Consider the following 27,692-nt stretch of genomic DNA (forward strand, 5'->3'; position numbering starts at 1 on the left):
CCTAATAAGGCACAGCCAAGAGCGAACTTTCTGCTATTGTAAATGGACCTTGGAGAATGAATTAACGAGTGGAAGCCCTCGGGCTCAATGGTGGGAAGGAAGAGCAGGGAGAAGAAAGAAAGAGAAATGGTACGCCCGTCACAGGTCTGCCGTTCCACCATTCTGTTCCATGGGATCAGACGGCTAGGACACGACTTGGACGCTGATACGAATAACTGCAGCGGTGGGCCACACGTGTCCGCCAATCGCGGAAAAAAGGAAGAGGGAGGGCAGGCAGGGCTCGGGAAGGACGGTCGTCCGTCACGGAGGTCACATGACGTTAATAAGTGCTGTGCCTGGTGCCGCTAATTTCGTGGGGATTGCCGAGCGACCGAGGGGCGTCACGTCCGTCCATGTTTTATTTTTAGCAGGGCGGTGAGGGGCTCCCCGCTCCTCCTCCTCCTCCTCCCCCCCCCATTGCCTTGGGGCTTGGAACCTATAAAAGCGTCCTCCTGTCCTCCACTCTCGCCCTCACTTCTTTCTTTTCTGTCCTCTCTCTCTCTCTCTCTCTCTCTTTCTTTCCTCTGCACACATGAGGTTTTGTCCCCCCCACCGATCAAGACAACCATACGCGGGCGGGCCCGTAAATTGATCTCATACACCGGATGGTCACGAGAACCGGCTTTTTCCATAAGAAAAACGGCGAAAGAAAGGGAGATACAAAGGGAGGCTCACCAGAGAGAGAGAGAGAGACAGAGAGATCATGGAAGTCATCAAAGGTTCGTAGTTTGTACATGGAAGGACTACTATGGATGCGCAGCGGAGAAGAAAGTGTGGCGCAGTCTAAGATGGCCATCGGCCACAGACAGAGTGTTGGCTGAGGCCGGGAATCAGCTGGATCTGGCTCGGTCGGGCTGAGATCGATGGGTCTATAAGCTTTGAAACGTGGAGCTATATAACCATAAATTTGTGCCTTACGATGGTGTCAAATATCGAATTATTGTGCATGGATTATATAAACTGTTCTATCTATATGTATTAGTCTCGTGGAGCTCTAAATTTCAATATATATATATATATATATATATATATATATATATATATATATATATATATATATATATATATATATGTAACGTTCTTTATGCTTTTGTGCCGCGTTGGTTTTATTTTCTCTTAACTTCTCCTTTACAAAAATCGCACTTTCTGAGAGGAAGTTGCGAAGGAGATGATACCATCTATCTGGGAGCGCATGCAAAAGCGGACTCGGACGATCCGCAGGCCCGCTCGATCGCATTTTGTCGAGAGTTCTTTAATATTTGGGGAAGTTTCGGAGAGGGCAGGCAAAGTATGATCGGCTTGTCTTTGGAGCTTTTGGAGATGGGGTTCAAACTTTCTCTCTCTTTGCCTTTGTCTTTTTATACCTACATCTTCCTCTCCTTCTCCCTTCTCTTTTGTGACCTTCTCGTTTCTTTATTGGAAAGTTAATTTCTACTCTAATTGCAATTATTAATCCTTCAACAAGAGAACAAAAAGGCACCGAGAATTTTTAATGCTTTCTTAAGATTGCTTTATCTCTGAAGATTGCAGAGGATGGCGTGCCTCGTAGACCCGGGAGGTGAGCTTAATTAACAAAAGCTACATGCTAGTTATTGAGAGGACACGGAGTAGCTGGCCTGTATCCTCGCCTGCTATTGAATTTATAAATGATAAACCTGGCTTCCTTGTCTTTTAAATAACATAAGATGGTTTTGATGGGCAACTGAATGTAGAATAACCATGTGCATGTTAGGACCTAAGTTTTATCTCGCATAGGAAATAACCAATCCACAATAAGACTACCTTTGGATGGGATATGGGTTGCTTGGGGATAACGAAAAGTTATACCTAAGATGTTACGTTATACCAGCAGAAATGGACATAAACCTTAGTTTGTGTTTGAAAAAGATGGGCTTATACCAAGTAATAATTGTATCCTTCTTGTGCTTTTGGATGGATGAAACTTTACTCGAAATTTTTTGAGGACAAGTTGTTGGAAAAGGTGAATTTTACGCAAGTGGATAAGTTGGCTATTCCAAGCCCCACTATTCTACGTTCACTCTATAAAAATCATGTTTGGATATTTTTGTATGAGATATTCTTGTAACAATGCGATTAAATAATCAAATATATTATTATATTATCTTATATTATTATGTGGACATTAACATTCTATTGTTGTATTGCAATAATGCAGATTATACTGAAATTTAATATAGTAAAACATAAAATCAAGTACAACATATTATTTAATTATTATGATATGGCTCCCTCTTTTTCTCTAAATCAGAAAGGATAAATCAATAGTGGTCAGGTTTGACTGCCTTGATTTTTAAGAACTTTCACTATTCCGATCCTACCTTTTCAAAGAAGAAGGCGGTAACTATGGTGCTACGCTAAGAACTATGAATTAAAAGATAAATAAAAGTAAAGAAAGATCACTGTGAGATAAAATAGAAATATTGATTATTGGTTTGATAAAGATTTTTCTTAGAATCATAATCTAGTATTTACTCATTTTCTTATTAACCATCAGATAGTTATCCATCTCTAGCATCAATACCTGCAATTTCTGATTTTTATCACCTCTTTCCACCTTCTCTTGATGTTTGTTGCACACAATTCTAATAATAATTTGTTCCCACTTCTTGTATCCTGTTTTTTGGAAACTATCTCCGATCTATCCTGTATCGGATTGATGTCATAGCATAGAATATAATCGACCTTCAAATCAATATTTAGCCTTTAGTAGGCTATACTCGCAAACAGCCTATACTTACAGCCTTTTTGGGGCTCGGTTTGTACCTTGAGTAACCATTCGGCTTGGTTCGACCAAATTTCTTTAGATGTCAGTCGATTTATCTAATGTCGCTCATGGCATAACTTGACCGACCTACGTATTTTATAAGTCTATCCTTTAAATTTTTTTTTTAAGCCCTCCTCAAATCTGACAACGTAGCATCTTCTTAGTCATCCTTTACATCCTTGATTGGAAGGTGATGTAGGCAACATTATCCAACACTTAACTCCAAATTAGCAGCCTTTGTGCTTTTTTCTATTAAATCAGTCTTGCATATCGAGCCTATTGTTTATTATCGAGGTCAGAGTACCTTATTATTACTCAGTTCCTGACACCACCATGTGATTGCTATCTAACTGGCCTTTTGATTTCTGCTACAGGTTAGGATATAGTATAAGCAAATATAATATTATTTCATTGTTCCTTGATTACTAATATATTGTGTAATATAATATGTACATGGGTATCTATATTATAATAGTGTAAATGATGGTAATTATGATATAATTTAATATATTATATTTTTGTGATACGTTTTGGCAGTATTTTATTTAAAACTATATTTTTATTCCTTGGTTATTATTATATTATATGATGGTTGTCTATAGTAGTAGTGAAATATTATTAATATTTGATAAGAAAAATTGGCCAAGTTCTCCGACAAAATTAAGAGCTATGTGAGGCTACAAGTGTGGTTTATTGGTTTGTGGTGTGATATAACAACCATGTTGCAATGAAATAATATTGAAATGTAATGCTAGAACGTCATAGTAGAAGAGTAGTTAAATAATATTATCACCTAAAATATATTATTATAATAGTATTGGCAATTATTCGAATGTTTATGCATGATATGTATTACACTTATGTATGTGTGAATGAAAATACTGCACAAGTGCATAAATGAGTTTCAGCATGTTGCAGCGTGGTGGTGGATAAAACTAAGTGTAATTCCAAGTACATCATTGGTGCAACTTGCATATGATGAGATGGAAGCGGACGTAGTAACATATTAATATTTATGGTTAGTATTATTGTATGGTCAGAGCAAAGCATAAAGTAGGTAATGTTTGAATATCATATCGATAACTTGCCATGTCTCTCTTTATATAATGCATGTTATATGAGATATTTAGAATTGAAAACTATTTGTCATCCTAACAACCTTAGAATACGTTGAAAAATGTAATGGAGAAAATCGAAGTTTGGAAAGGCTTTATATATGTTCAAGTTCTTGTACTAGATTAAGTCTAACCAAATATTCAAAACTTTTCTATATGTTGAACATTGGAAGGTAATAGTTTGGCTTAAGTCGTGGAAGCTTGTTTAGATGCTCTTTAACGTTTGAACCCAAGTCTTGACAAAGTTCTAGAATCAGATTTTTGGTCTTGGAGGTTTGATAGAAATACTTGATTGTCCCATAGTTTGGAACGTGAATATTTGCTTTGTAGGGTTACTAAGTTGGTAGTTTAAACTATGTAAATATGTGTAGAGGACCAATATCTTCATATATCTTTACTAGTGAGAAATGTTTATCAGTTTCATTAAATAAAAACATGTTATTATCATGTAAGTCTTAATGCCAATTTTTATAGTACATAGATCAGAAATAGAGGAGGAAGGTTTGTGCATTTATATAAATATTACAAAGATAATGTACCGTCTACATGCAAATAATTGATGGCTCGCAATCCTATAATTAATATTTGTTTTGTAAATTGAAGGACATAAACAACCTTAAAATATACATAATTGATGGCGGTCCTTTATAAAATCAAAATGGTAGGAAACTCATAATAACCAAGTCTAGGGTGCGTCATCCTCCTATTAAGAACTTGATAACTGAGAAGGGCACTTCTTGGGGGAAAAAAAAGGATACGTAGCTCGTCAATAGTTATATATTAAAATGAAATGTGAACATATAAATTATTAAATATTACTAAGCTGAAATTTACCTCCAACACAAGTTTGCCGTAGTACAATAGGCATCCTTATTTGGCTGTGTACGCTTAATAGAGTATCATGCCTGGTTTCAACCATTAGAAATCGTCGTGTCATCATCACCCTGCCATTGGGTTGCAGCGATTGCCATTTGGCCATCCAAAGTTTATAGTCAATTCTTATCGGAACAATTTAAAAGCAGCACCAATACCAAGGCAACGATATATATGAGAAACTTGGAAAAACAAAAATGGGCGACTGCACACTAGAATACTGGAATTCAGCTCACAAAATAACAATCCAACACATATTGTATCAGATTTTACAATTTTTTTAGCTCAAACATAGAATGCCAAAGAATCAAATAACAAAGAAAACGACATAGCCTCTGGACTCAACGTCTAAAAAGTAAAACCAGGAGTTCACAGTATAATACAGGGTATGATTTTAACAAAATTTTTAACCATGTGCAAAGAGACATATAAGACTATGAAGATGATTGCATGGAGCATGTATTTATATCATTTGTTGTTATTATACGGCAATATTTAGAGGTAGCGTCACATCTCTTCATCATATGCTCATTTACTCGAGCTGTTTGGTCGCCTATAATTTTATCGTGTCTCTGTATTAGGGGTTTGTCTTATAATTTTCAGATTTTATGGTCATCATGAAGGGAAGGACAGAAGGAGCAATATAAGTACGGCCTACTATAAGAAAAAGATGGGATGGATTGTTCATAGCTCTAATGAGGCATATTTGGCACGGAAGGAATTTCGAGATCTTTCATAAGTAGAAGTATTTAGCTTTTTTCTATTCTTCCTAAAATCTTTCACTCCTTCTCAATATGGCATAACTTATGTTCGGCTAAATCATCCCGAAGTTATAAGGCCATTTCTATCAGATTGAGTACCCTTATTTCGTTACTCACTTTATGTTTTTTTCCCATATCCTCTTGTAAAACATTACTATAATTTTTAATATTTTTATAATAAATAGGGGGAAGTTTCTCGCTTCCTTTTTCGCTTCCCATTCAGAAAAAAAAAAGTCTCACTGACAATCCAATATTCATTTTACTGCCCGGAAGAGGATTCGGGCAAGAATAGATGGAGCAAGCGTTAGGCCAGCTAGGAGGTTGCAAAAAGCATAGAACAAAACCTGGGTTAAGAGGAGGGCAGTATCCATCTTTTCTCCAGATAAATGTAGGGATAACAGGACGGCTCGGTGCTGGGTTTACCCAGGTTTATCGTTTGACCAGGGTCCCTTTGGTCTAACTTTAAACCGGTTTGATGAGTTTAGGGCTGCATTGACCGGATAACTGGGTTAAGTTATCCGGCCAATAGCTTAGCACGTATGGGTCTCATCCTGAGGATAAGTAGGGATAAACCCCCGATATCCCCAATCCAAACATACCAACGTATCGGATTCTTAAGTTGATTTACCAAGGGAACATCGAGGAGCAGTCGGTGGAATGCTAGCCTGCTTAAGCTGCTATTCTAGTTAAAGTAATACTAGTACGTAATAGCCCTCATGATTCACGTAGGCCTGTACTTGAAGACGTAGAAATAATGAAAAATAATAATAAAAAAAAAAGGTTTGATATGAGAGATTCTTGTGACCGTGCTGTAATATTCTGCACTCAATCAGCGCGTAGGATCGTACAAACGTCCGGTATATTCCCAAAAAAAAAAAAAAAAAGGGAAGGGAGCAAGCGATCAATTTGGTTCTGATACTGTTCCACACGTACGCTCCCTCATTATATTAATGCAGGACCGGAAAAGAAGGTCCAAGTAATAATCCTACGGAATCAATTTCAAATATCCGATTTTTTTTTTCTTTTTCTTCTTTTCTTTCTTTTTATTTATTTATTTATTTATTTATTTTGCTGCTAAGACGAATGAGTAATACGGATACATCTAATAAAATTAAATAAATAAAAATAATTAAATATCTGATTATTTTTCTCCGCAATCCACAAGCCCCGAGTTCGCAGATCGATCATGAGGGACTCGGGGGAAACGTACCCGGAACTCCTTCAGGCTTGTGAGACCAAGGCAAGGCCGCAAGGGCCAGAGATGGGCTGTCGGCGCGTTACCCATGCAACTTGTCTCGTCCTCCCTCCATGACTTGACTTACAAAACATAAGAGACCAGGCATGGGTCCATCAATTTTGGGACTATGATTATCCTGATTATGCCGACGAATACACTAGATTAAGTTTTAGTTCCAAATCTTAATGAAGATGATAGCCAAAGTGTCCAAACGAATTCTGAAGCTCGACGCGGCGCAGACACTCTTGGAACTCGTAAATGGCATCGGTTTTTTATTCCGAGTTATGCGGGTGGTCTCGTCGTCGAAACACATCGCAGAGGTTTTTGTACGAGAATCTTGGTATGCGGGTGATGGGGTCCTCGCTGCAACATTTTTGCGAGGCTTTATCTATCAACAGCAGTTTGGCAAAAGAAAAAGGCCAAAGCAGGACACGGCTTGGATGCATAAAGAGGGAAAAGGAATAATATCTTATGATTGCCATACCATGTGATTTATCAGATTCCTGATCCTGATGATGCGCCCTTCTTTTCCTCAAAGCAAATACGACGAATGCTTGCCCCCCTTCACAAAGCACCCAAAACTGGCTCCAAACAATTGACACAAATCCCATCATGAAGGAATGCGTTATTTGGCTTGTTGCTTAGAGGTGACGAGGCACGGAAGCACAAGCAAACGGGGCCGTTCCTAGGCCAAACCTTCCTGGGGATTTACAATGTTCCAGGGAGACCTTTGGCCTGGCACCGTAAATCGATGGAGGTGGACTCGCTTTATTCAGGGCATGCCTTGGGGTTCACGGAGGGGACCCATGGTGTGAGAATTTTATGATAAAGTTAGATTGGGTTGCATGGAAATCATCACTGCTTGGGTTCAAAGTTATTCGAGGTGGGGAAGTAAAGAGTGCCCCTGCTTTTATCGCTTTTCCCTGTGATGGTAAAGTGGTAATGCCCGGTGAGCTGCATATATTCCCTGGCAAAGCGAGCACAGGAAAGGAGAAGCTGTTCACGGGATAAAGCGCCATCCTACCTTTGCCGCTCAACCCCTTGCGATTTGATCCTATCACCCTGGCTTTACATCTAAGCATTATTACCACTTTTCCCAAAACACTAATTTAGGCCTTCTCGTGCGGCTTTCTTGTACAGGGGTCTGCATGGTTCCGATTTAGGGGTTGACCCAGAACCAGATCTTCAATCAATTTGCCTGGTTCTTCGATTTTTGGAACCAAAACAGAATAAATCAACGTTGCAGATAAACAAAACCTAATCACCAAACGTCGACGATTGGATTAGTTTGGGTCAATTTTCAAATCACTCTTTTTTTTTAAAAAAATGAGGAATTTAATATTATCCAAATGATGAATTATAATAGGAAGTTATAAACCAATAAATTAAAAAATGAATAGGCCAGGGGAGCAGAATGAAACTGACTTGTTTTCGAAGGTTTATAAGTTCAAGCATGCAGCATGTGCCATGCACATTTTATGGATCAAAGGGCTTATGTGGATTAGAATTATTCTAGCCATTTATCCAATTGAAGAGGTCATTGATGCTAATTTTGAAAAAAAAAGTGCAGAGTATGTTTATGAGCAATTGAAATCATATGAAGAGGAGGCCATTCTTATGGAGTTCTATGTGATCTTGATAATTCAGACACTGAATGAATGATGATAGTATGCTAATTCGTGTAATGGACCCTGAAAGGAAAATCGAGATCCAAAAAGAGGAAAGGAATAGGCAAGTGCTTTGCATGCGCCATTGATGATTGGCAGGCATGCACAAGCAATCCAAGAGAGCTGCTATTTATGCAGCCAACGTATGAGAATATCAGTTGACCTGTACGATAATCTGTTTTTGTTCAATCTAATCGTTAATGTTGATTTCCAGCATGCTTGCATGTTTGGTTGATGATCGGGTCAAACTTGTGGATCTGGAATAGATGAGGCAGAAAGAAAAGGCAAGTCGCAAATAACATAAGATTGACAATTTGAAATGCTTTTGGATGATGATATTTAGCAGACAATAGTTCTAAACTTCTAATAGATACGTATATATGCTACCTATAGTTATGCTTGGAAGGATTGGCGATTGAAATCAATTCATGGAAGAAATTATAAATACATTTAAACAAGTACATCGGCATTTTACAGTTTATGTGATGTGGTGAGGTGCACCACAGAAAAAGAAACAGTTCTGGAAAATCTTTGGCATTGGTATCATAATGAAAATAATTGGATCAAAATAGTGTGCTGTGTCAAGTCTTGTACCTTCCTAAAAATGAAAATAGTAAAAGATAGAACAGAGCGGCCTTACACGTCTAGCAGCCACGGGAGCTGCATGAAAATTGTGGACATAAGTCAGGTACAAGAATGACAGTTTTGATGGTGCTGGGCGAGGTTCGGGTTGTGGTTTTCCTGCAACAAGATTGAAACCTTCATAGAACCAAGTAACAGTGCAGGATATAGCTCTACTTGTTCTTTGTGATTAGCATTGTTTGACTGCTAAGCTTTTGTAATACATAAAGGAGTTCGAGACAGCAGCTACAATCAAACAAGCAATGGAGCATGGTTTTCAAGTTCAGCAAGAACACTAAACAAAAGAAGTGATTTAGTCAAAATTTAAGGTGAAGGGATGCTGACAGATGCATCACTAGCATATCCAACAATCTGTGTAAGGTGAACTAAGTAGAGATCTGGTACCAGAACACTGAGTAATTGACGCAGACCGTGAGGGCATAACAAACAAAACAAAAAAAGGAGAAAACTAGGTACGGACCAAGATGCTGAGAACATATTCAACTAGTGTGGTAAGGCGAATTAAAGTAGAGATCTAGTGCTACAGGACTGTATGAGTGATGCAGACAGGTGGAACTTCAAGAAAAAATTTACAAAATAATTGTAAAAGCTGGCATGTTTAAAATTGCTATGAATGGGCAGAAATTGTACTAATCCAGCAAAAACCAATTGTGGTACAAAATATCCAAAATTATGAAATGTAGAGAGTGATACCTCTTTTAACAGTCACGTTGATGTCTATCTTGTACATTTGAAAAATCAAAATATCTCCTACCAGTTACCAACTCAACAAGGTTCCCATTAGTTGTTCCCAATCTGTGTTGCTATTGAGGATGATCTACCAAAGTAGCTCATCATTTGAACCTTACTGGTTATGTACTCTCCCAAGTCTGCAAAATTAGACCCATCCGGATCTCTTAATCACCAAGCAAAGAAACACACACACAAAAAAAAAATGTCTGCTTTCAGAAGAGCTTACATGCTGAAGCACTGCTGCTACAGTATGTCCAATATTGCTGACAATACACCTTCAAGGTTTCTTCTTCAACTTCAGAGACCTAAAAGAGAATGCCAAGAAGAACTGAATTCTGGAAAAAAAAAAAAATCTCTTCTTGTATTCTGAAAAATTATAGTTGAATGCAGGAAACCTTTCTAAGTCTAAGAACAGCTTGTCATCTCAAATTTTAACTAGAGAACATGTGGCCCCCTATCAAGCACACATAAATTAGGCACTTATCTCACCTATGACCCAGCATGTTTCCTTCTTAAAATCCAGCATGTCATAGTTTAAAAATGTAGGTTACTCTTAATATAGTTGACAGAACTTGCACTTGATAACTAAATCAAGTCTTTGGCGTGATACTCAGGTCAGGAGCATACAGTGGCCATAAGAAAGTATTCTATAGTACCAATACCTTTGAGAAGACCTGGAGCATGAGACCTCAAGAGCTTTGCCCTTTCTCCCATCTTCATGAGGTTTTTCATCTTTTTCATCATCGCCATCATCATCATCATCCTCAGAATTGACCTCTGCAGTTGGCAATCTGCTCTGGTTGCTCATCTGTCTTGGAATAAAGACATTGACATAAAAGCTCACTAAATCTTGTCTGCTCTTGGAGATGAAACAGTTCTTGGCAAGTTTCCAGAAAGTCTTGTGTTCTGACTTAGGATCCAGTCTTTCAAGAGGGTCAAACTTCATCTGCTCCTCACGTGTCCACAACTTGGAAACTTCTTCACCCATTCCATCAAATCCCCAACTGAAGAAAGCCTGACCCAAGTCACACTGAAGTTGAAGTCGTGCGGCCGTAACATGAGACCTTATGCAGGCTACTGATCCTGCAGAACCGCAGGCACATGAGTCTGGTCTGGCTTTCCCAATCATCGCCTCGCTAATTTTTCTATCATCCCCTCCTACTGGCCAGACTCTGGTACCCAACCACTTTGAATCATCCGAATCTTCATTGTCCTCAGAAACATCTATGACATTGGGTGGGCCAGTCCACTCCGGAACTTCAGCCTGAAACAAGGTACCAACTCCAATGCGTTTCCTGAGGGTAACAAGATGGCGTTCATTAACTTTCAGCTTTCGAGCTATTCTTTGAGACCTCCGTTCTGGCTGATTCAGCATTCTTCTCCGTTTCTTCTGTGCTTTTGCTGAAGACTGCTTGCCATTTTTCTGCTTCTTCTGAAACATGCAATTATTCAGTTCATCATGGCACAAAACATAATCATGTCAAGAATGCAAGAGTGAACTTTCAATGAACGCATAAATCCAGAAAGAGAACTTCCCACCATGAAGAGAAAATGCATGGGCCAACCAAGTAGCTGAAAGCTCATGAAAGAACAGAGCAAAAACGTCACTGCAGAAGATGTCCAAATGAATGCAAATTTGATCCAATTACAATTAAAAGATCATAACGAACATATTTGAACAGGATATGAGGAACTTCATCACATCAATAAGAGCTCAAAGAATTCCATGAAGGAGATGATTTCTATAACTATAATTCCTCAAATCAATTGGAACAACTGGAGAAAAGCCAACTTTAGGCACAATAATTTCACATGCATGCAAGCATGCAAGTGCACAAATCTTAAACTTACTGCAAGAAATGGGTACTGACATATGATAAATTCCTTCCCATGCTGTTTCAAAGGGGGTTTATAAGTTTGATCGGTCAATTTCAAAACATAGATAAAAAGTACAAGCATGCACTTTGATTAAAAATAAGAATTTTATTAACACATGCATGCAAGCATGCAAGTGCACAAATCTTAAACTTACTGCAAGAAATGGGTACTGACATATGATAAATTCCTTCCCATGCTGTTTCAAAGGGGGTTTATAAGTTTGATCGGTCAATTTCAAAACATAGATAAAAAGTACAAGCATGCACTTTGATTAAAAATAAGAATTTTATTAATTCTTTTAAAGAAAATGAAATATAAACATATATTCTGCAACACCTCACATGGTAAATATTGTGCTTCTAAGATCTTGCATGGGTGATCACATGCACTCATCATTAGTAAGAACTTACACATAGAATAACAGGTGTGGTCTCGCTGTCATATTAGTTTGAAAAGGAGATAAAAAATTGCAAAACAACAGAATTTGTTTTTTAGTCCTCTAGAAGTACTAGAAAAGAGAAGATCTCATACAGAACATTCAAAGTAATCTTCTGTATTATACTTGTCTTATGAAAGATGTTTCAGAGCCTTAGAATGAATCTCCTTTAAAAGTAAACTTTTACCATGAATGAGCATTAATTATGTATGTAAGTTCTTTTCAGGAACCTTGAGTGACCAAAGAACATGTAGGTAGGCTACTTTTACGAATGCATGCTGCCTTGGACAGATTTGATCCAAGCAGCTTTTCAAGTACAGCTCAAGTCCTTCAAAATTTTTGCTATTAACAATGAGGGCATCCTCATTATTTTTTTTCTGGAAGCCATGCCTAAGAACCATGGATTTCATCCTTGATCGAAATGGAAGAAGACTTCATATTTTTACAAAATATATTTGCTCAAGAAGTTTGTAGCCTTGTGCACAAAAAAAGTGGATGACCTTGCATATAATGCACTCAGAGCAGCATCTTTGTATGTACAAGATTAGATTTTTTCAACAAAAAAAAAAAGGTTCATATGCCATTGGAAGCATATCACAGCATGCCACAAGGCCTGTTCATACATTTCATCCATATTCTGGTAGATACAGGATCAAAACTCCATGTAACCCCCTTCCCCCAGGTGCAGTGTACATGTGCATGCTGCTTCTGCCTTATTGTACAACCATCAATTTCCATAAAACAAGTAATTTTTCAGTAGTCGCTGGAGTAATGTTCCATTACCACAAGGGTATTTAGTCCTACTACAGGCACGCAGATATTTCTTATTACAAAAAACGTTAAAAGGTTTACAGAACAGCCGTTTACCATTTTTTTTTTAAAAAAAAATTGTGTTATACTAAATATGGATAGATTTGAACAGATGACAGCTTGAAATTATAGAATAGTACAGTTGGCACAGTTACATCACATTGCTTGATATTCAATTATGTTTGAAAAAACCCTACTATTATAACGTATGGATATATGTAGGTATGTACATGTGTATGTATGTATTTATACAAATAAAATAACGCAAACAAATATCCATAGTCGGGTTAAAAATTAAACTATGGCAAAACAACTGGAATCTCACAGCAAACAAAGCAGAAGAACATCAAGAAGCACTCGTATTTTTCTTGACAGACTACCCGAGGATACTGTGGGACAAAGAAAGATTGCCTGAGGATACGAAGGGAAGTCCTCGATATTTGCGAACTCGGCCGTGCTCAGGTACCGAGCAACCCGCGCCTTCAGCACTTGCTTCTCCCGTTCCTGTCCTTCTCCTCCTCCGGTCGTTTTACCGTGGGGGTCGACGGCGAAGCCTCGGACCCGCATCAGCATCTCCTCCAACTCCCTTTTCCTCTTCGACGACCCCGGCGAAGAACCCGCACTCCCAGCCTCCTTCGACCCGGCCTTCCTCTCGCTCAAAAGCTTGCGGATGAGCGCTTCGATCCTCCGCCTAAGATCCGGGTACGGACTCCCGTCGCCGCCCTCGCCGAAGAACCTCCGAACCCAGCGCTCGAAGAGATCGGAGCCTAGGCTCTCCAGCGAAGAATCTCCAGCGATCTGGTCGAAGAGCCGTCGGAGCTCGGCCTCGGGGTCGGCGAACTCGGGGGAGAGAGGGAGGCCGCCGCAGGGGCTCAAGACGGGGGCATCCAGAGGGACCCCGTCGCGATAAAGGGATAAACCGGTCATCGGAGTCCGGTGCTCCGCCGGGGTATAATAAGAGGGAGTGGGGAAGGGGAAGGGGGCTCGTTTGGCTTCCGGTTAGCGCCGAAGGAGAGGGGGCCGGTGTTTTTGGCTCCTCCTTTTGGCGGACGCTTCGTGCTCTCCGTGTTTATGGAAAACGGGGAGGTAGTTTTGCCTCAAAGTTTCCTTTTGATTAGCGAAATGCCAATCTTCATCCTAAATAGCATTAAAAAAAAATGGGACCAAGCATTAAAAATCGTAAATTTTTCCAAAGAATGAAGAAATCGTCGACATAATTATAGCTATTGATGCATTTGGTTGTTGCAAACGGGAGAATATAATCAACAATCCAGCGGACTGATCGCTATAATCATATTCAGTAGAATCTTTATTTGTAGGAGCAGCAGATCCCTGTCGTTGGTTCGTCCTGTAACATCCAAGTATGGTATAAAAATATAAATACTTTTTAATTTATATTAAAATACGCTTTCACTTTAGAAAGAATTCAGTCTTAGAAAGCTGCATCAAAGAATGATGTCAATTAAAACACGGGACGATTGATCGCAGCCTACGAGAGCTGTTGCTGGAAATTGGACCCGGGAGCCGTCGTGAAGCCGGGGAAGGAGGAGCTCCGCTGCTGCAGGAGGCGGACGGCGGTGCGCCGGCTTGCTGCGTCCTCCGCCGCGGGGGGTGTGCGAGTCCTGCAAGGAAAACCGGTTGCCGGGCTCCCCGGCGCCGGCCCTCCGATGCCTAAGTCAGAGGGGGCAAGTATGTGGAGAGAGCGGGGGGGGGGGGGGGGGGGAGAAAGTGTATGGAGAAGACACAGTATTTTATCAGATCAAGAAGACAAAGAGAATGATGTCATCTATTGTGTCTGTGCTTCCCGGAGGGTTCAGTCTCGGGGATCTGTTTTCGTTTTTGTTGTCGTCCCTCCCCCTTGGTTCTCCCAGGTTCCCTTTTATAGGAGGGGATTACGTTACCTGGGAGGTAACCGGGGGATTTGTACCTGTCTGTCATAATTGGGCACGATTTGGCCCATTTATGGCGTAGTGGAGAACGGGGCCGAATCAGACCGGAACCAGGGAGTTGTCACGGTCGATCGGACCTGTTGGAGTGGTTGAACCGCCGGCCGTAGCGGGCCTGGGGTCTGTGGATGGTGAGTGCATTTATTACCGAATGAACCGGCGGTCAGGTAGAGCCATGCGCTCTGATGGTTCAGCGATCCGGAGATCGTCTTGGGCCGTGTTCATTAAATGCCTGAGTGCACCGGAGACTTGAGGGAGTCTCATACATTAATGGCAGGTCGTGCCGAACGCCTGCGGAGATCTTGTGCCTTAATGGCTTGGAGATAGTGGCAGGTCGCAAGCTGTAGGAGTTGTCAAGTCCCTTGGACTTTAGGCGGAGGTTGAACATTTGGTTAAGGCATCGGCTCGGCAAGGGTGCCGAGCCGAGCTGGTCGCCCAATGGGGCGCCCTGTGGCGGGGCTGTTTTGAGTACTCCTGGTCGGCGCCCTTTAGGCGAGCACCTTCTAGCAGAGCGCCTCGGCGCTGTCTTTGGTCGGCACTTTCTGACTGAGCAGCTTATTTTGGTTGGGCACCTCTTGGCGCGCACTCTGGTCGGCGCCCTCTAGTCGAGCGCCTTCCTGGTCGGCATCCTTTGGCCGAGCAGCTTTCTGGTCGGCGCTCTTCGGCCGAGCAGCTCTCTGGTCAGCACTCCTTGGCCGAGCAGCTTTCCGGTCGGCGCTCTTCGGCCGAGCGCCTCCGTGGATGTATGACTTGGGGTTTTTCCCCCAACACTACCCCCCGACTTCCGAGTTCCAGTTGGCTACCAGCTGGGGCGCGGGAAGTAGCTTTAATTGGGTCATTACGAATTCCGAAAATTTCGATTTGCTGCGCGTTTTGAGTTATCGAACGCTTCGAGGTGCCTTTAATAGGCGGCGTCTCTTCTTTCCCGAAAAGCCTCATTATTGGGACACCTTTTGCGAAGCGTCCTCGCGTCGTGGGCTCATGATGGGGCCGCACGATCTTCGATTGCGGACGCCTTTCCGCACGATCCGATGGGGCGCTTCGACGTTCGAAGCGCTAGCCCTAATTAAATGCGTCGTTCTGTCTTTTAGACCGACACGTGTTATCATCTAACCAGGATGCAGCGCCTTCTTCGCTGATCCGGGCCGTTGGGGAGGTCCATATAAACTCTCCCCCGGCCCTCTGTTCTCTTTCTATTGCTTTCTGCTTCCAGCTTCCTATTCTCCCAGTCTTCCTCAGACCGAAGTCCCTTCTCTCCGGCATCTTTCCCAGGTCCCCCTTCTTTTTGATTTCCCCCTCTTGCAATGGGTTCTTTGCCTAGTGAAGTAGTGTCCACCATGAGTGTCCTGGAGGTCGAGATGGCCGAAGAGTGGTTTTTCCCTCTTCGCGGGTTCCGTTTGGAACCCGCCAGGCGAAGGGATCGGGTAACCGATCCTCCGGTAGGCCGGATCGGAGTGCACTCGGAGTCACTCTGGGCCGGCCTCCGATTTCCTCTCCACAGCTTTGTGAATGAGTTGCTGGCGGTGTGCCGGTTGGTTCCGGCGCAACTCACTCCAAACGCTTGGAGGACAGTGATGGGTTTCCTGTCACTATGTTTACTGCAGGGGATTCCTACCTCTGTCAACGTCTTCCGGCGACTTTTTATTTTTAAGTCGAACCCGGGAGAATGGGAGTGGCTCTACATCGCCCTCCGGGCGGGTCGGCCACTTTTTCATGGTGCCCCCTCATCCATTCATGGTTGGAAGGAGAAATTCTTCTTCCTGGGCTCTGAACGGTCCTGGGGGTTTGACCCCAGGTGGAGGCCGGCCCAGCTTAAATCCATCAATAGGCTCCCCCAGCTTTCTCCGCGTGAGCAGGAGATCTTCGATACCATCCGCAGCCTTGGGGACAGGATTTTGCTGAACGGCCTCATCAGCGAGGACGCCCTGGTGAACGTGGGCCTGAGCTCGGCACGTCCTCAGGGTAAGGATAGTTACAGCAACTTTTATTTCCTTATTGTTCTAATGTTCTAATTTTGTTTATCTTTGCAGACATCGCAAAAATGGTGACCAAGAGCGAAGTCCTTTACGCCCGCTTCCAGAAGAGGGCAGCCGAGCTCTCGGGGGAGCCTGCGGAGCCGAGAAAGAAGCAGAAGGTCTCGGCAACCTCGACTCCCTCGGCGGCAGTGGTGACCGAGGCGGGTCCTTCCCGCCCTGCGCATCCCGAGGCGGGGCCTTCTCGCCCCGCCAACTCCGAGGCGGGGCCTTCTCAGCCCGCGCGCCCTGAGGCTGATCGGAGAGAGGGCGCGGGCTCCGGGGGCTCGGGCTCCAGAGCCCCGATGGCGCCCCCATGCCCGGCGCCCTTGACGCAGGTCCCTGGTCGGCAGGACGCTCCAGTTGCCGACCAGGGGAGAAGTTCAGCGGGTTCCGTGCTTGCACGCCTCGCTATAGTTGTGCGGCGGTTAGATCGGCCGCTCGCCCGATCCCAGCCCCTTAGCTCCCAGCCGGGGAGCAGTCAAGGAGCCTCGGGGTCGGCTCCACCTAGGCCAGATGGCGCTGGCCTCCCGGGCCCTTTGAGCTCGGAAGAACGGGTGCCCTTCGCACCCACCTGGTCGGTGTTCGAGGGCGATTCGGCCCTTGAAAACCCGCAAGTGGCGCGCGAGGTTTTTCGGCACGCGCTGCTCCCGGCCGACCGGGCCATGATGCAGTCCATGAGCTACAACGCTTTCATGGACGCTACACGCTGCAACTCCGTCCGGGTAAGTAAAATTTTTCGCCTATGTAATCTGTATAGTTTTTCTACTAGCGGCGCCTTATGTTCTCCTTTTCGTCTCTTTTACAGTATTTGCATGAGACGGAGATGCTGATGCACCTGGTTCAAGAATACCGGAAGAAAGCCCGGAGGTGCCAGCGCAGCTATGAGGAGGCCCAGAAAAGGTACATGGCCGCCGAGGCGAAGTACCAAGCCTCCGAGGAGAAGTACCAGGCCTCTGAGGCCGAACAACGGGTGCTCCAAGAGAAGGTCGGAGCATCCGATGGAAGGATTCGAGCTCTAGCCGCCGAGCTCGATGAAGAGAAGGGCGCGCACGCATTGGCGAGGTCCGAGCTGCGCGCCGCGGAGGCTCGATTGGCCAAGTTCGAGCAGGCGTTGGCCTCCCGCGAGCAGGAGGTGGGGAATGCCCGCCTCCGACACTCGGAGCTCGAGCAGGAGCTAAGGGGCCTCGAGCGGAGAGCCGCTTACCACGAGGCCCGGGAGATAGAGGCCCGGGAGAACGCCCAAAATGCAGTGAAGCTCTTCCGCGAGTCGGAGGAGTTTCACGAACTCATGGCTGAGGAGGGCGTGAATGGGCTGATCCAAGGCTTTCGGGATTTCCGCAACCAGTTGCGGCGGCTTCTCCCGGATTTTGACCCTGCTCCAGCCGGGAGCAGGGAGGGCGGAGGCAGAGGCAGAAACTCCGGAGGCGGAGGTAGAAACTCCGGGAGCCGAGGCGGCCGTAGCTGTCCCCGAAGTGACCGAGGTCGCCCCCGAGGTCGTCCCCGAGGCTACTCCTATTGCTGCCGAGGCTATCGAAGAGGTCCCGGCAGCCGAGCCAACCACTCCTGGTACTGCCGAGGCCGAGGTGGTCGAGCTCGAGCCTTTGATGTAATTTTTGTTATTTCTTGTAAAGTCGGGATGGCCTCCCATACTTGTAAGGGCCAAACCCGGATTTTGTACTTAGCCTACGGGCCCTTTTGAAATGAATATACATTTCTTTTTTGGAAACTCGTCTGTCGTAGCCTAAGTTTTTCTGCTCGGATCCGTTTTAGGTTCCGAGGATATGGGCTCTAGGGCCTCAGTTTTTCCCGCCACAGGGTTTGAGTTTAAGTTTGCCTTGCCGAGCTCCATTGCTCGGTTCTTCGACTAGTGGTATAGTAACGCTTGTGCTTATACCAAGGGTTTGGGCTCGGAAAGTTTTTCCGAGCCTAGTCCAGAATTCGTCCAAGCCCTAGGGCGGTCGCTAGAACTTAATTCTTAATGCGGCGAATTTCGAATCCGAGCCTCGGGTTGCCGGGGCAAACCGGATTCTTCTCTTACAGATGGATTGCATACTCGTCAGCTCGTGATGGGGATTCACCGGATTTAGTACAATGTGTCGGTGTCCTGAGCACTTCTTCGCCGAGGCGATCGAAGACGCTCCTCTGTTCGGTGTCCGTTCTTTGAGGACATCGGCAGAGAAATAGATAAAATGATGTAGAAACATTAAATACATGGGTACCTTGTACCGTGTGCGTCTTGGCGCCGAGGCGACTGAAGACGCTTCTCTGCTCGGACTCCATTCTTGGAGGGCATCGACAGAGAAATCCAATAATAGGTAATGTAATGTAAAGGCATTAAATAGATAGGTACCTTGTACCGTGTGCGTCCTGGCGCCGAGGCGACTGAAGACGCTTCTCTGCTCGGACTCCGTTCTTGGAGGGCGTCGACAGAGAAATCCAATAATAGGTAATGTAATGTAAAGACATTAAATAGATAGGTACCTTGTACCGTGTGCGTCCTGGCGCCGAGGCGACTGAAGACGCTTCTCTGCTCGGACTCCGTTCTTGGAGGGCGTCGACAGAGAAATCCAATAATAGGTAATGTAATGTAAAGACATTAAATAGATAGGTACCTTGTACCGTGTGCGTCCTGGCGCCGAGGTGACTGAAGACGCTTCTCCGCTCGGACTCCGTTCTTGGAGGGCGTCGACAGAGAAATCCAATAATAGGTCAGGCCGGACTCGTTGGCTGAAGCCGATGGAGCACGAGCCGAGCTCGTCCGGTCAGAGAGGACCGCTAACTCATCTCGATGTCTCGAGCATCCCTATAGTTGGGGCATCCCGACGTCTCGGGGCATCCTGACCGTGGTCAGGGTAGGAGCACGAGCCGAGCTCGTCCGGTCAGAGAGGACCGCTAACTCATAGCCGATGGAGCACGAGCCGAGCTCGTCCGGTCAGAGAGGACCGCTAACTCATAGCCGATGGAGCACGAGCCGAGCTCGTCCGATCAGAGAGGACCGCTAACTCATATTCCGACGTCTCGGGCGTCCCTATAGCCGGGGCATCCCGACGTCTCGGGGCATCCCGACGGATCGAGGCATCCCGACGTCTCGGGGCATCCTGACCGTGGTCAGGGTAGGAGCACGAGCCGAGCTCGTCCGGTCAGAGAGGACCGCTAACTCATAGCCGATGGAGCACGAGCCGAGCTCGTCCGGTCAGAGAGGACCGCTAACTCATTGCCGATGGAGCACGAGCCGAGCTCGTCCGGTCAGAGAGGACCGCTAACTCATTGCCCGACGTCTCGGGCCATCCCGACAAATCGGGGCATCCCGTTGCGGCAGGGCATCCCAATATATTGGGGCATCCTGACGTCTCGGGGTAGGAGCACGAGCCGAGCTCGTCCGGTCAGAGAGGACCGCTAACTCATTGCCGATGGAGCACGAGCCGAGCTCGTCCGGTCAGAGAGGACCGCTAACTCATTGCCGATGGAGCACGAGCCGAGCTCGTCCGGTCAGAGAGGATCGCTAACTCGTTGCCGATGTCTCGGGCCATCCCGACGAATCGGGGCATCCCGTTGTGGCAGGGCATCCTGACCGTGGTCAGGGTAAGAGAAATAAACCTGACATCATGAGATAATCAGGAAAAATTGGTGAGCTCAAAATGAGTATGCGGACCGTAAGTTTATTATAAAATGGAATTCATAAAACGAGGTTCAATAATTGAATAAAGGGGGAACCCCTTAGGGTTCTACTGATGGTATACGCGGAGGTTTTCAGAGCTCCAGCTCCGCGGAATGGGCGTCCCGTCTGGGGACTCCAGCTGGTAAGTTCCGGGCCGGCGAACGCGCGTGACTCGGTACGGTCCTTCCCAATTGGGAGCCAGCTTTCCTTGCTCAGCAGGTCGGGAGGCTTCAGCTCTTCTGAGGACAAGGTCCCCTGGTCTGAAAGATTTGACTTTGACCCTGGCGTTGTAGTACTGAGCTGTCTTTTGCTGGTACCTCGCCATACGAACTCGGGCGGCCTCCCTTGTTTCCTCGATCAAGTCAAGGTTACTTCTGAGCTGCGAAGAGTTGGAACTGGCATCATGACGCTCGACTCTTGGAGAGGGAAGCCCAACCTCCAGTGGGATGACGGCCTCCGTTCCATATGTTAGGTTGAAGGGAGTCTCGCCGGTGGGGACACGGAACGTGGTCCGGTAAGCCCACAGGACATTATATAGGTCTTCGACCCATTGTCCTTTGGATTTGTCGAGCCTGGCTTTAAGACCCTGCAAAATAGTACGATTTGTTACCTCGGTTTCTCCGTTCGTCTGAGGGTGCGCGACCGAGGTGAAGCGGTGGTCAATGCCAAGCTCGGAGCAGAACTCTCTGAAGTGGATGTTGTCGAACTGGCGACCGTTGTCAGAAATAAGGATGCGGGGAAGTCCGAATCTGCATATAATGGACTTCCAGACAAAATCCCGCATCTTCTGCTCGGTGATCCGGGCAAGGGGCTCGGCTTCTACCCACTTGGTGAAGTAGTCGATGGAGACGACCAGAAATTTTCTTTGCCCGGCGGCCAGTGGAAATGGCCCTAGGATGTCAATTCCCCACTGGGCAAAAGGCCAAGGGGAACTGATAGAAGTCAAAGGAGCCGAGGGCCGGCACTGAACATTGGCATTCCTTTGGCACCGGTCGCATCTTTGGACAAAGTCCATGGCATTCTTCTGGAGTGTCGGCCAATAATATCCTTGGCGCAAAATTTTGTGGGCCAGCGCTCGCCCTCCTAGATGGTTTCCACAGATCCCTTCGTGGACTTCACGCAGGGCATAATCCGCCTCTGTTGGGCGGAGGCATCTGAGGAGTGGAGAGGTGAAGGATCTTCGATAGAGCTTTCCCTCGTATAGTATGTACCGGGTGGCTAGGCGCTTGATTCGGCGAGCCTCTCGTTCATCAGTGGGGAGGACTTCATCTTGTAGATAGCTGATGAGTTCGTCCATCCAGCTTGGCTCGAACTCAGCGCAGAAGGTCTGCTCGGGCTTGTCTGTACTGGGCTTTTGAAGATACTCCAGTACTGCCCCCTTGGGAAGCTCGCTCATACGGGAGGACGCCAGCTTTGACAGCTGGTCGGCCCTGAGATTCTCCGACCTGGGAACATGTTGGATGTGAAAAGAGTCCAAGGTCGAGGCGAGATCCCGTACCTTCTGAAGAAACTTCTGCATGGTCGGATCTCTGGCTTCGAAGTCGCCCATAATTTAGTTGACGACGAGCTGAGAATCACTGAAGGCCCTCAAGTCCTTCACTCCTAGCTCCTTGGCTAGTTTGAGCCCGGCAACGAGCGCTTCGTACTCCGCCATATTATTAGAGGCAGGAAACTCCAGGCGCATGGCTTGCTCGGCGGCCACCCCTTATGGGCTGGTGAGAATGAGCCCTGCTCCGCTACCCCCCGAGTTTGAAGAGCCGTCGACATGCAGAGTCCATGTCAAACTCGGGGTCTGCTCCATGGGTGGCTCTGGCTCGGGTTCAACCTCGTCCGGTATGGTGCACTCGGCTATAAAGTCTGCGAGTGCTTGTGCTTTGATTGCCGGTCTGGGTCGGTACTCGATGTCAAATTTTCCGAGCTCAATGGCCCATTTTGTGATCCGGCCCGCACGGTCTGATTTCTGCAGGATCTGCTTGACCGGCTGGTCGGTCAACACAGCCACTGCGTGGGCTTGGAAGTAGGGTCGGAGCCTCCGAGCCGAGATGACCAGAGCATAGGCGGTCTTTTCCAGCTTGGAGTATCGGGTCTCGGCGTCCCTCAAGACCCGGCTGGTGTAATACACTGGCTTTTGAAGTTTGCCCTCCTCTCGGACCAAGACCGAGCTTACCGCAACAGGGGAGACAGCTAGATATAAGTAGAGAATCTCACCCTGTTGCGGCTTTGTGAGCAGGGGAGGGGAAGCCAGGAGATGTTTGAGCTTTTCAAAAGATTGCTGGCACTCGTCCGACCACAAAAAGTTCTTCGGCTTCTTGAGGGCCGCGAAAAATGGAAGGCAGCGCTCAGCCGAGCGGGAGATGAACCTCCCGAGAGCTGCAACTCGGCCTGTAAGCCGTTGTACCTCCTTGACCGTCCTAGGAGGCGTCATCTTTTGAAGGGCTCGGATCTTCTCTGGATTGGCCTCAATTCCTCGCTGTGTGATGATGAAGCCGAGGAATTTGCCGGAGGTGACTCCGAATGCACATTTAGCTGGATTGAGCTTCATCTGGTACTTTCGGAGCGTGGAGAATGCTTCATTGAGGTCGGCTATATGGTTTTGTGCCATCTTGCTTTTCACTAGCATGTCATCCACATAGACCTCCATGTTCCGGCCTATTTAATCTTTGAAGATCCGGCTGACCAGCCTCTGATAAGTTGCCCCGGTATTTTTTAGGCCGAAAGGCATCACCTTGTAGCAGTAGGTTCCCCCATCGGTGATGAAGGCTGTCTTCTCCTCATCTTCTGGCGCCATGCGGATCTGGTTGTATCCGGAGAAGGCGTCCATGAATGCTAGTAGCTCGTGACCCGAAGTGGAGTCCACGAGCTGGTCGATGCTGGGAAGTGGAAAACTGTCCTTCGGACAGGCTTTATTCAGATCGGTGTAGTCCACGCACATACGCCACTTCCCGTTGGCCTTCTTGACGAGGACCACATTGGCGAGCCACTCCGGGTAAGCTATCTCCCGGATGAATCCAGCTTCAAGGAGTTTGCTGACCTCCTCGGCTGCTGCTTGCTGTCGTTCAGGGGCGGCGCCTCGTTTCTTCTGCCGCACGGGCTTGCTGGTTGGCTTTACTTGGAGCCGGTGGACCATGATCTCTGGATCTATCCCCGGAATGTCTGCAGGCGACCATGCGAAAACATCCATGTTGTCTCGCAGGAAGTTGACGAGGCGACCCCTCTCGTGCTCGTCAAGGCCGGAGCCGACCTGCACGGTTAGCTCGGGAGAGTTCTCACGTAGAGGAACCCGAATTAATAACTCACCGGGCTCTACCCGCTCTTTCTGAGGGTTGACCCGTGCCTCCATAACCTCGGTTGAGGGCTGGTTAGTCGCTGGGGCAGGCACCTCGGCGGGTCGCTTTGCCTCGCGGGTCGCCAGGTAGCATCGCCTTGCCACCATTTGGTCTCCTTGGACTTCGCCGACTCCTCGGCTGGTGGGGAATCGCATGAGCAGATGGTGAGTGGAGACTACCGCTCGGAGGGCGTTGAGGCCTGGCCTCCCGAGGATGGCATTGTAGACCGAGGGAAGGCGTATCACGAGGAAGCTCATCCCCACGGTACTTTCACGAGGGGCGAGCCCGGCCGTGACCAGAAGGTCGATCTCGCCCTCTACTGGGACTGAATCCCCAGTAAATCCAACCAACGGAGCATTCATCCTCCGTAGCTGTTCTTTGGTCGTCCCCATTTTACAATATGCACCAAAGTACAAAACATTCGCCGAGCTTCCATTATCAACTAAGATGCGCTTTACATCAAATCTATTTATGATCATGGAGATGACCACGGCATCATCATGGGGAGTTTCAATTCCCTCTAAGTCATCGTCTGAAAAGGAGATGACTTCAGAAGCGCGCGGGCGCTTTGATGAGGTTTCTCCCTCCGAAGCTTCTCCAGCCGAGGCCTCTCGGATAGTGTTGATGACGCCGGCAATGGGCCTGTTGGCATTCGAACCTTCAGGCTGTGCTGCTCCTTCGGCAGGCTGCTTTTCTTCACGCCGGCCTTGCACAAACCGATCGAGCACCCCTCGGCGGATGAGTGCTTCGATCTCATTTCGGAGCTGGTAACACTCCTCGGTATCATGACCTTTGTCCCGGTGGAAACGACAATACTTCCGGTTGTCGCGCCGGGTTCGGGTATCAGGCTTCGGAGGTGGGAGCCGGATACGATCTCGACTCTCGATCTCCATGAGGATTTTGGCCCGAGGGGTGTTGAGGGGAGTGTATTTTTCATACCTCCCTTCGGGTGCACGGGCCTGCAGTGGGAACCTCGGGCGGAGTGGTGACCTCTGCTGTGGCGGCCCCTCAGTCGGGGTGGACTGCTCGGGCGGGGCGGATTCTTGGCTTGTCGCGGAGACGGGCTTCTGGGCTGGCCGCGCTCCTCGCGGCGCCTCTTCTTGGGGTTCTGCTCGGTCCCGCCCCGCCTGACGGCCACGGCTTCCTCAGCCTTGGCATATTTCCGGGCCCGAGCGAACATTTCGGTAAGGTCCGCTGGGAAATTCTTCTCGATCGAGAAGAGGAATCTGTAGGACCGGGCTCCAGTCTTCAGCGCCGACATGGCGATTGACTGGTCAAGCTCCCGGACTTCCCATGTTGCGGCGGTAAACCGGTCCAGGTACTCCTTGAAGGACTCTCCCTCCTTTTGTTTGATGTCGAGGAGGGAGTCGGATGTCCGCCGCTGGGGCTGGCTAGCGGCGAAATTGCCAGCAAACTGTCTGCCGAGCTGCTCAAAGGAGGAGACAGTACTCGGCTTCAGCCGGTGAACCAAAGCCGGGCTGGTCCTCGGAGCGTCGCCGGGAAAGCCTTGCACATCATGGCTTCCGAGGCTCCTTGTAGGGCCATTAAGACCCGGTAACTCTCCAGGTGGTCAAGGGGATCAGCCTTGCCGTTGTAAGGCTCCACCTGGGGCATCTTGAACCGGAGGGGAACCGGTTCATCTTCAATCTCCTGGGAGAAGGGCGACTTCGTATTGAACTCGAAGTCGCCGTCACGTCCCGATTTTCTCCCGTGGAGTGCCTGGACTTGGCGCTCCAGCTTCTCGACCTTCCTGTCGAGTTCATCATTCTGGAGGATTGCTACAGTGGTTCCTCCGGGTGCAGGTTGCCCTGGAACCGACTCAGCTTCTGAAGGTTGTGGCCAGCCTCCGTGGCCTCTGACTGGGTGCTCTCTCCAGAGGGAGGCCTGGATTTGAGAGTCCTGACCTCGAAGAGGAAGCCCGCTTGTAGGGGGCTCCGGTTGAACTGGAGCCGGGGGAGGCGGTGCTGTTGGAATGCCCCTGGGTTGCAAGCTTTGGACGGCGGTAGCCAACGCCTGCACTTGCTGCACCAGGGCATCAAATTGTTCCGGTTGAACTTGAGGTGCTGGCTCAACCGGGGGTGGTGAGTTCCGAACGGAACATTCTGGGCTTGGTGGAGGACGTCGAGAGGCGTTGGAAGCCCCTTTGCTTCTTAGCTTCATGGCGGCGAACTCGGTCCCTTCCTCTAGCGCCAACTGTTGCTGGAAATTGGACCCAGGGGCCGTCGTGAAGCCGGGGAAGGAGGAGCTCCGCTGCTGCAGGAGGCGGACGGCAGTGCGCCGGCTTGCTGCGTCCTCCGCCGCGGGGGGTGTGCGAGTCCTGCAAGGAAAACCGGTGGCCGGGCTCCCCGGCGCGGCCCTCCGATGCCTAAGTCAGAGGGGGCAAGTATGTGGAGAGAGCGGGGGGGGGGGGAGAAAGTGTATGGAGAAGACACAGTATTTTATCAGATCAAGAAGACAAAGAGAATGATGTCATCTATTGTGTCTGTGCTTCCCGGAGGGTTCAGTCTCGGGGATCTGTTTTCGTTTTTGTTGTCGTCCCTCCCCCTTGGTTCTCCCAGGTTCCCTTTTATAGGAGGAGATTACGTTACCTGAGAGGTAACCGGGGGATTTGTCCCTGTCTGTCATAATTGGGCACGATTTGGCCCATTTATGGCGTAGTGGAGAACAGGGCCGAATCAGACCGGAACCAGGGAGTTGTCACGGTCGATCGGACCTGTTGGAGTGGTTGAACCGCCGGCCGTAGCGGGCCTGGGGTCTGTGGATGGTGAGTGCATTTATTACCGATGAACCGGCGGTCAGGTAGAGCCATGCGCTCTGATGGTTCAGCGATCCGGAGATCGTCTTGGGCCGTGTTCATTAAATGCCTGAGTGCACCGGAGACTTGAGGGAGTCTCATACATTAATGGCAGGTCGTGCCGAACGCCTGCGGAGATCTTGTGCCTTAATGGCTTGGAGATAGTGGCAGGTCGCAAGCTGTAGGAGTTGTCAAGTTCCTTGGACTTTAGGCGGAGGTTGAACATTTGGTTAAGGCATCGGCTCGGCAAGGGTGCCGAGCCGAGCTGGTCGCCCAATGGGGCGCCCTGTGGCGGGGCTGTTTTGAGTACTCCTGGTCGGCGCCCTTTAGGCGAGCACCTTCTAGCAGAGCGCCTCGGCGCTGTCTTTGGTCGGCACTTTCTGACTGAGCAGCTTATTTTGGTTGGGCACCTCTTGGCGCGCACTCTGGTCGGCGCCCTCTAGTCGAGCGCCTTCCTGGTCGGCATCCTTTGGCCGAGCAGCTTTCTGGTCGGCGCTCTTCGGCCGAGCAGCTCTCTGGTCAGCACTCCTTGGCCGAGCAGCTTTCCGGTCAGCGCTCTTCGGCCGAGCGCCTCCGTGGATGTATGACTTGGGGTTTTTCCCCCAACAAGAGCTGCACGGGGTTGGCTTAACCATGCTTTCTTTCGTTGTCCAAAGAAAAAAATGAAAAAAAAAAAATTAACGAGAATGGAGAGGAAAATCGCCATGGAGGAAATACTCACAGCCGCCAAGTGGCTTCTCACGACCGCATCTCTCCCCTTCGGACCGTCGGTGAGCCAAGCAAATGGCTGCAACTCGCAATAAAAGAATAGACCCCCACCGCCCCAGAGATTTCAAAACCAGCGAGTTGCTTTCCTGCTATATAAAATGCCCCCTCTCTAACCGGACGTTGCCTTTATGTATCAACAATGAGCTGGAATTATGAGATGCACACGAGACAGAAGAAAATATTTTACAAAAAATGATCGGAGATAGATGA

The 27,692-nt window shown here is 47.5% G+C and overlaps 1 protein-coding gene across 4 annotated transcripts; it reads right to left on the reverse strand.

Moving 5' to 3' along the window:
• Window positions 1-8,892: 8,892 nt before the first annotated feature.
• Window positions 8,893-27,575, reverse strand: LOC103695494 (uncharacterized). 4 transcript variants are annotated; one of them, XM_088710257.1, is made up of 6 exons: window positions 27,436-27,575; window positions 13,387-14,112; window positions 10,514-11,283; window positions 10,078-10,156; window positions 9,813-9,988; window positions 8,893-9,218 (listed from the first exon to the last, which is right to left on the reverse strand). In XM_088710257.1, the coding sequence occupies exons 2-4, from the start codon at window positions 13,900-13,902 to the stop codon at window positions 10,129-10,131; spliced, it is 1,314 nt and encodes a 437-aa protein (XP_088566383.1). In that variant the 5' UTR covers window positions 13,903-14,112; window positions 27,436-27,575; the 3' UTR covers window positions 8,893-9,218; window positions 9,813-9,988; window positions 10,078-10,128. The 4 variants fall into 4 exon arrangements, with proteins under 4 accessions (XP_088566383.1, XP_088566384.1, XP_088566381.1 ...); XM_088710258.1 differs by having other exon boundaries at window positions 10,514-11,274; window positions 13,387-14,323; window positions 27,436-27,563; XM_088710255.1 differs by having other exon boundaries at window positions 13,387-14,323; window positions 27,436-27,563.
• Window positions 27,576-27,692: the final 117 nt, after the last annotated feature.

The sequence above is a fragment of the Phoenix dactylifera genome, chromosome 14, assembly GCF_051530095.1.
Source record: "Phoenix dactylifera cultivar Ajwa chromosome 14, Ajwa_hap1_PhDact_Kaust_v1.1, whole genome shotgun sequence".
In the NCBI taxonomy this organism is placed as follows: domain Eukaryota; kingdom Viridiplantae; phylum Streptophyta; class Magnoliopsida; order Arecales; family Arecaceae; genus Phoenix; species Phoenix dactylifera.

Bases quoted from the DNA above. Each gene is read 5' to 3' on its own strand.
- LOC103695494 (XM_088710257.1), bottom strand. From the start codon at position 13,902: ATGACCGGTTTATCCCTTTATCGCGACGGGGTCCCTCTGGATGCCCCC. The intron at 11,284-13,386 runs GCAATCTTTCTT...TGCATGTTTCAG, and splicing joins ACTTCCCTTCGTATCCTCAG to AAGAAGCAGAAAAATGGCAA. The intron at 10,157-10,513 runs GTATTGGTACTA...ATTCTCTTTTAG, and splicing joins TGCTCCAGGTCTTCTCAAAG to GTCTCTGAAGTTGAAGAAGA.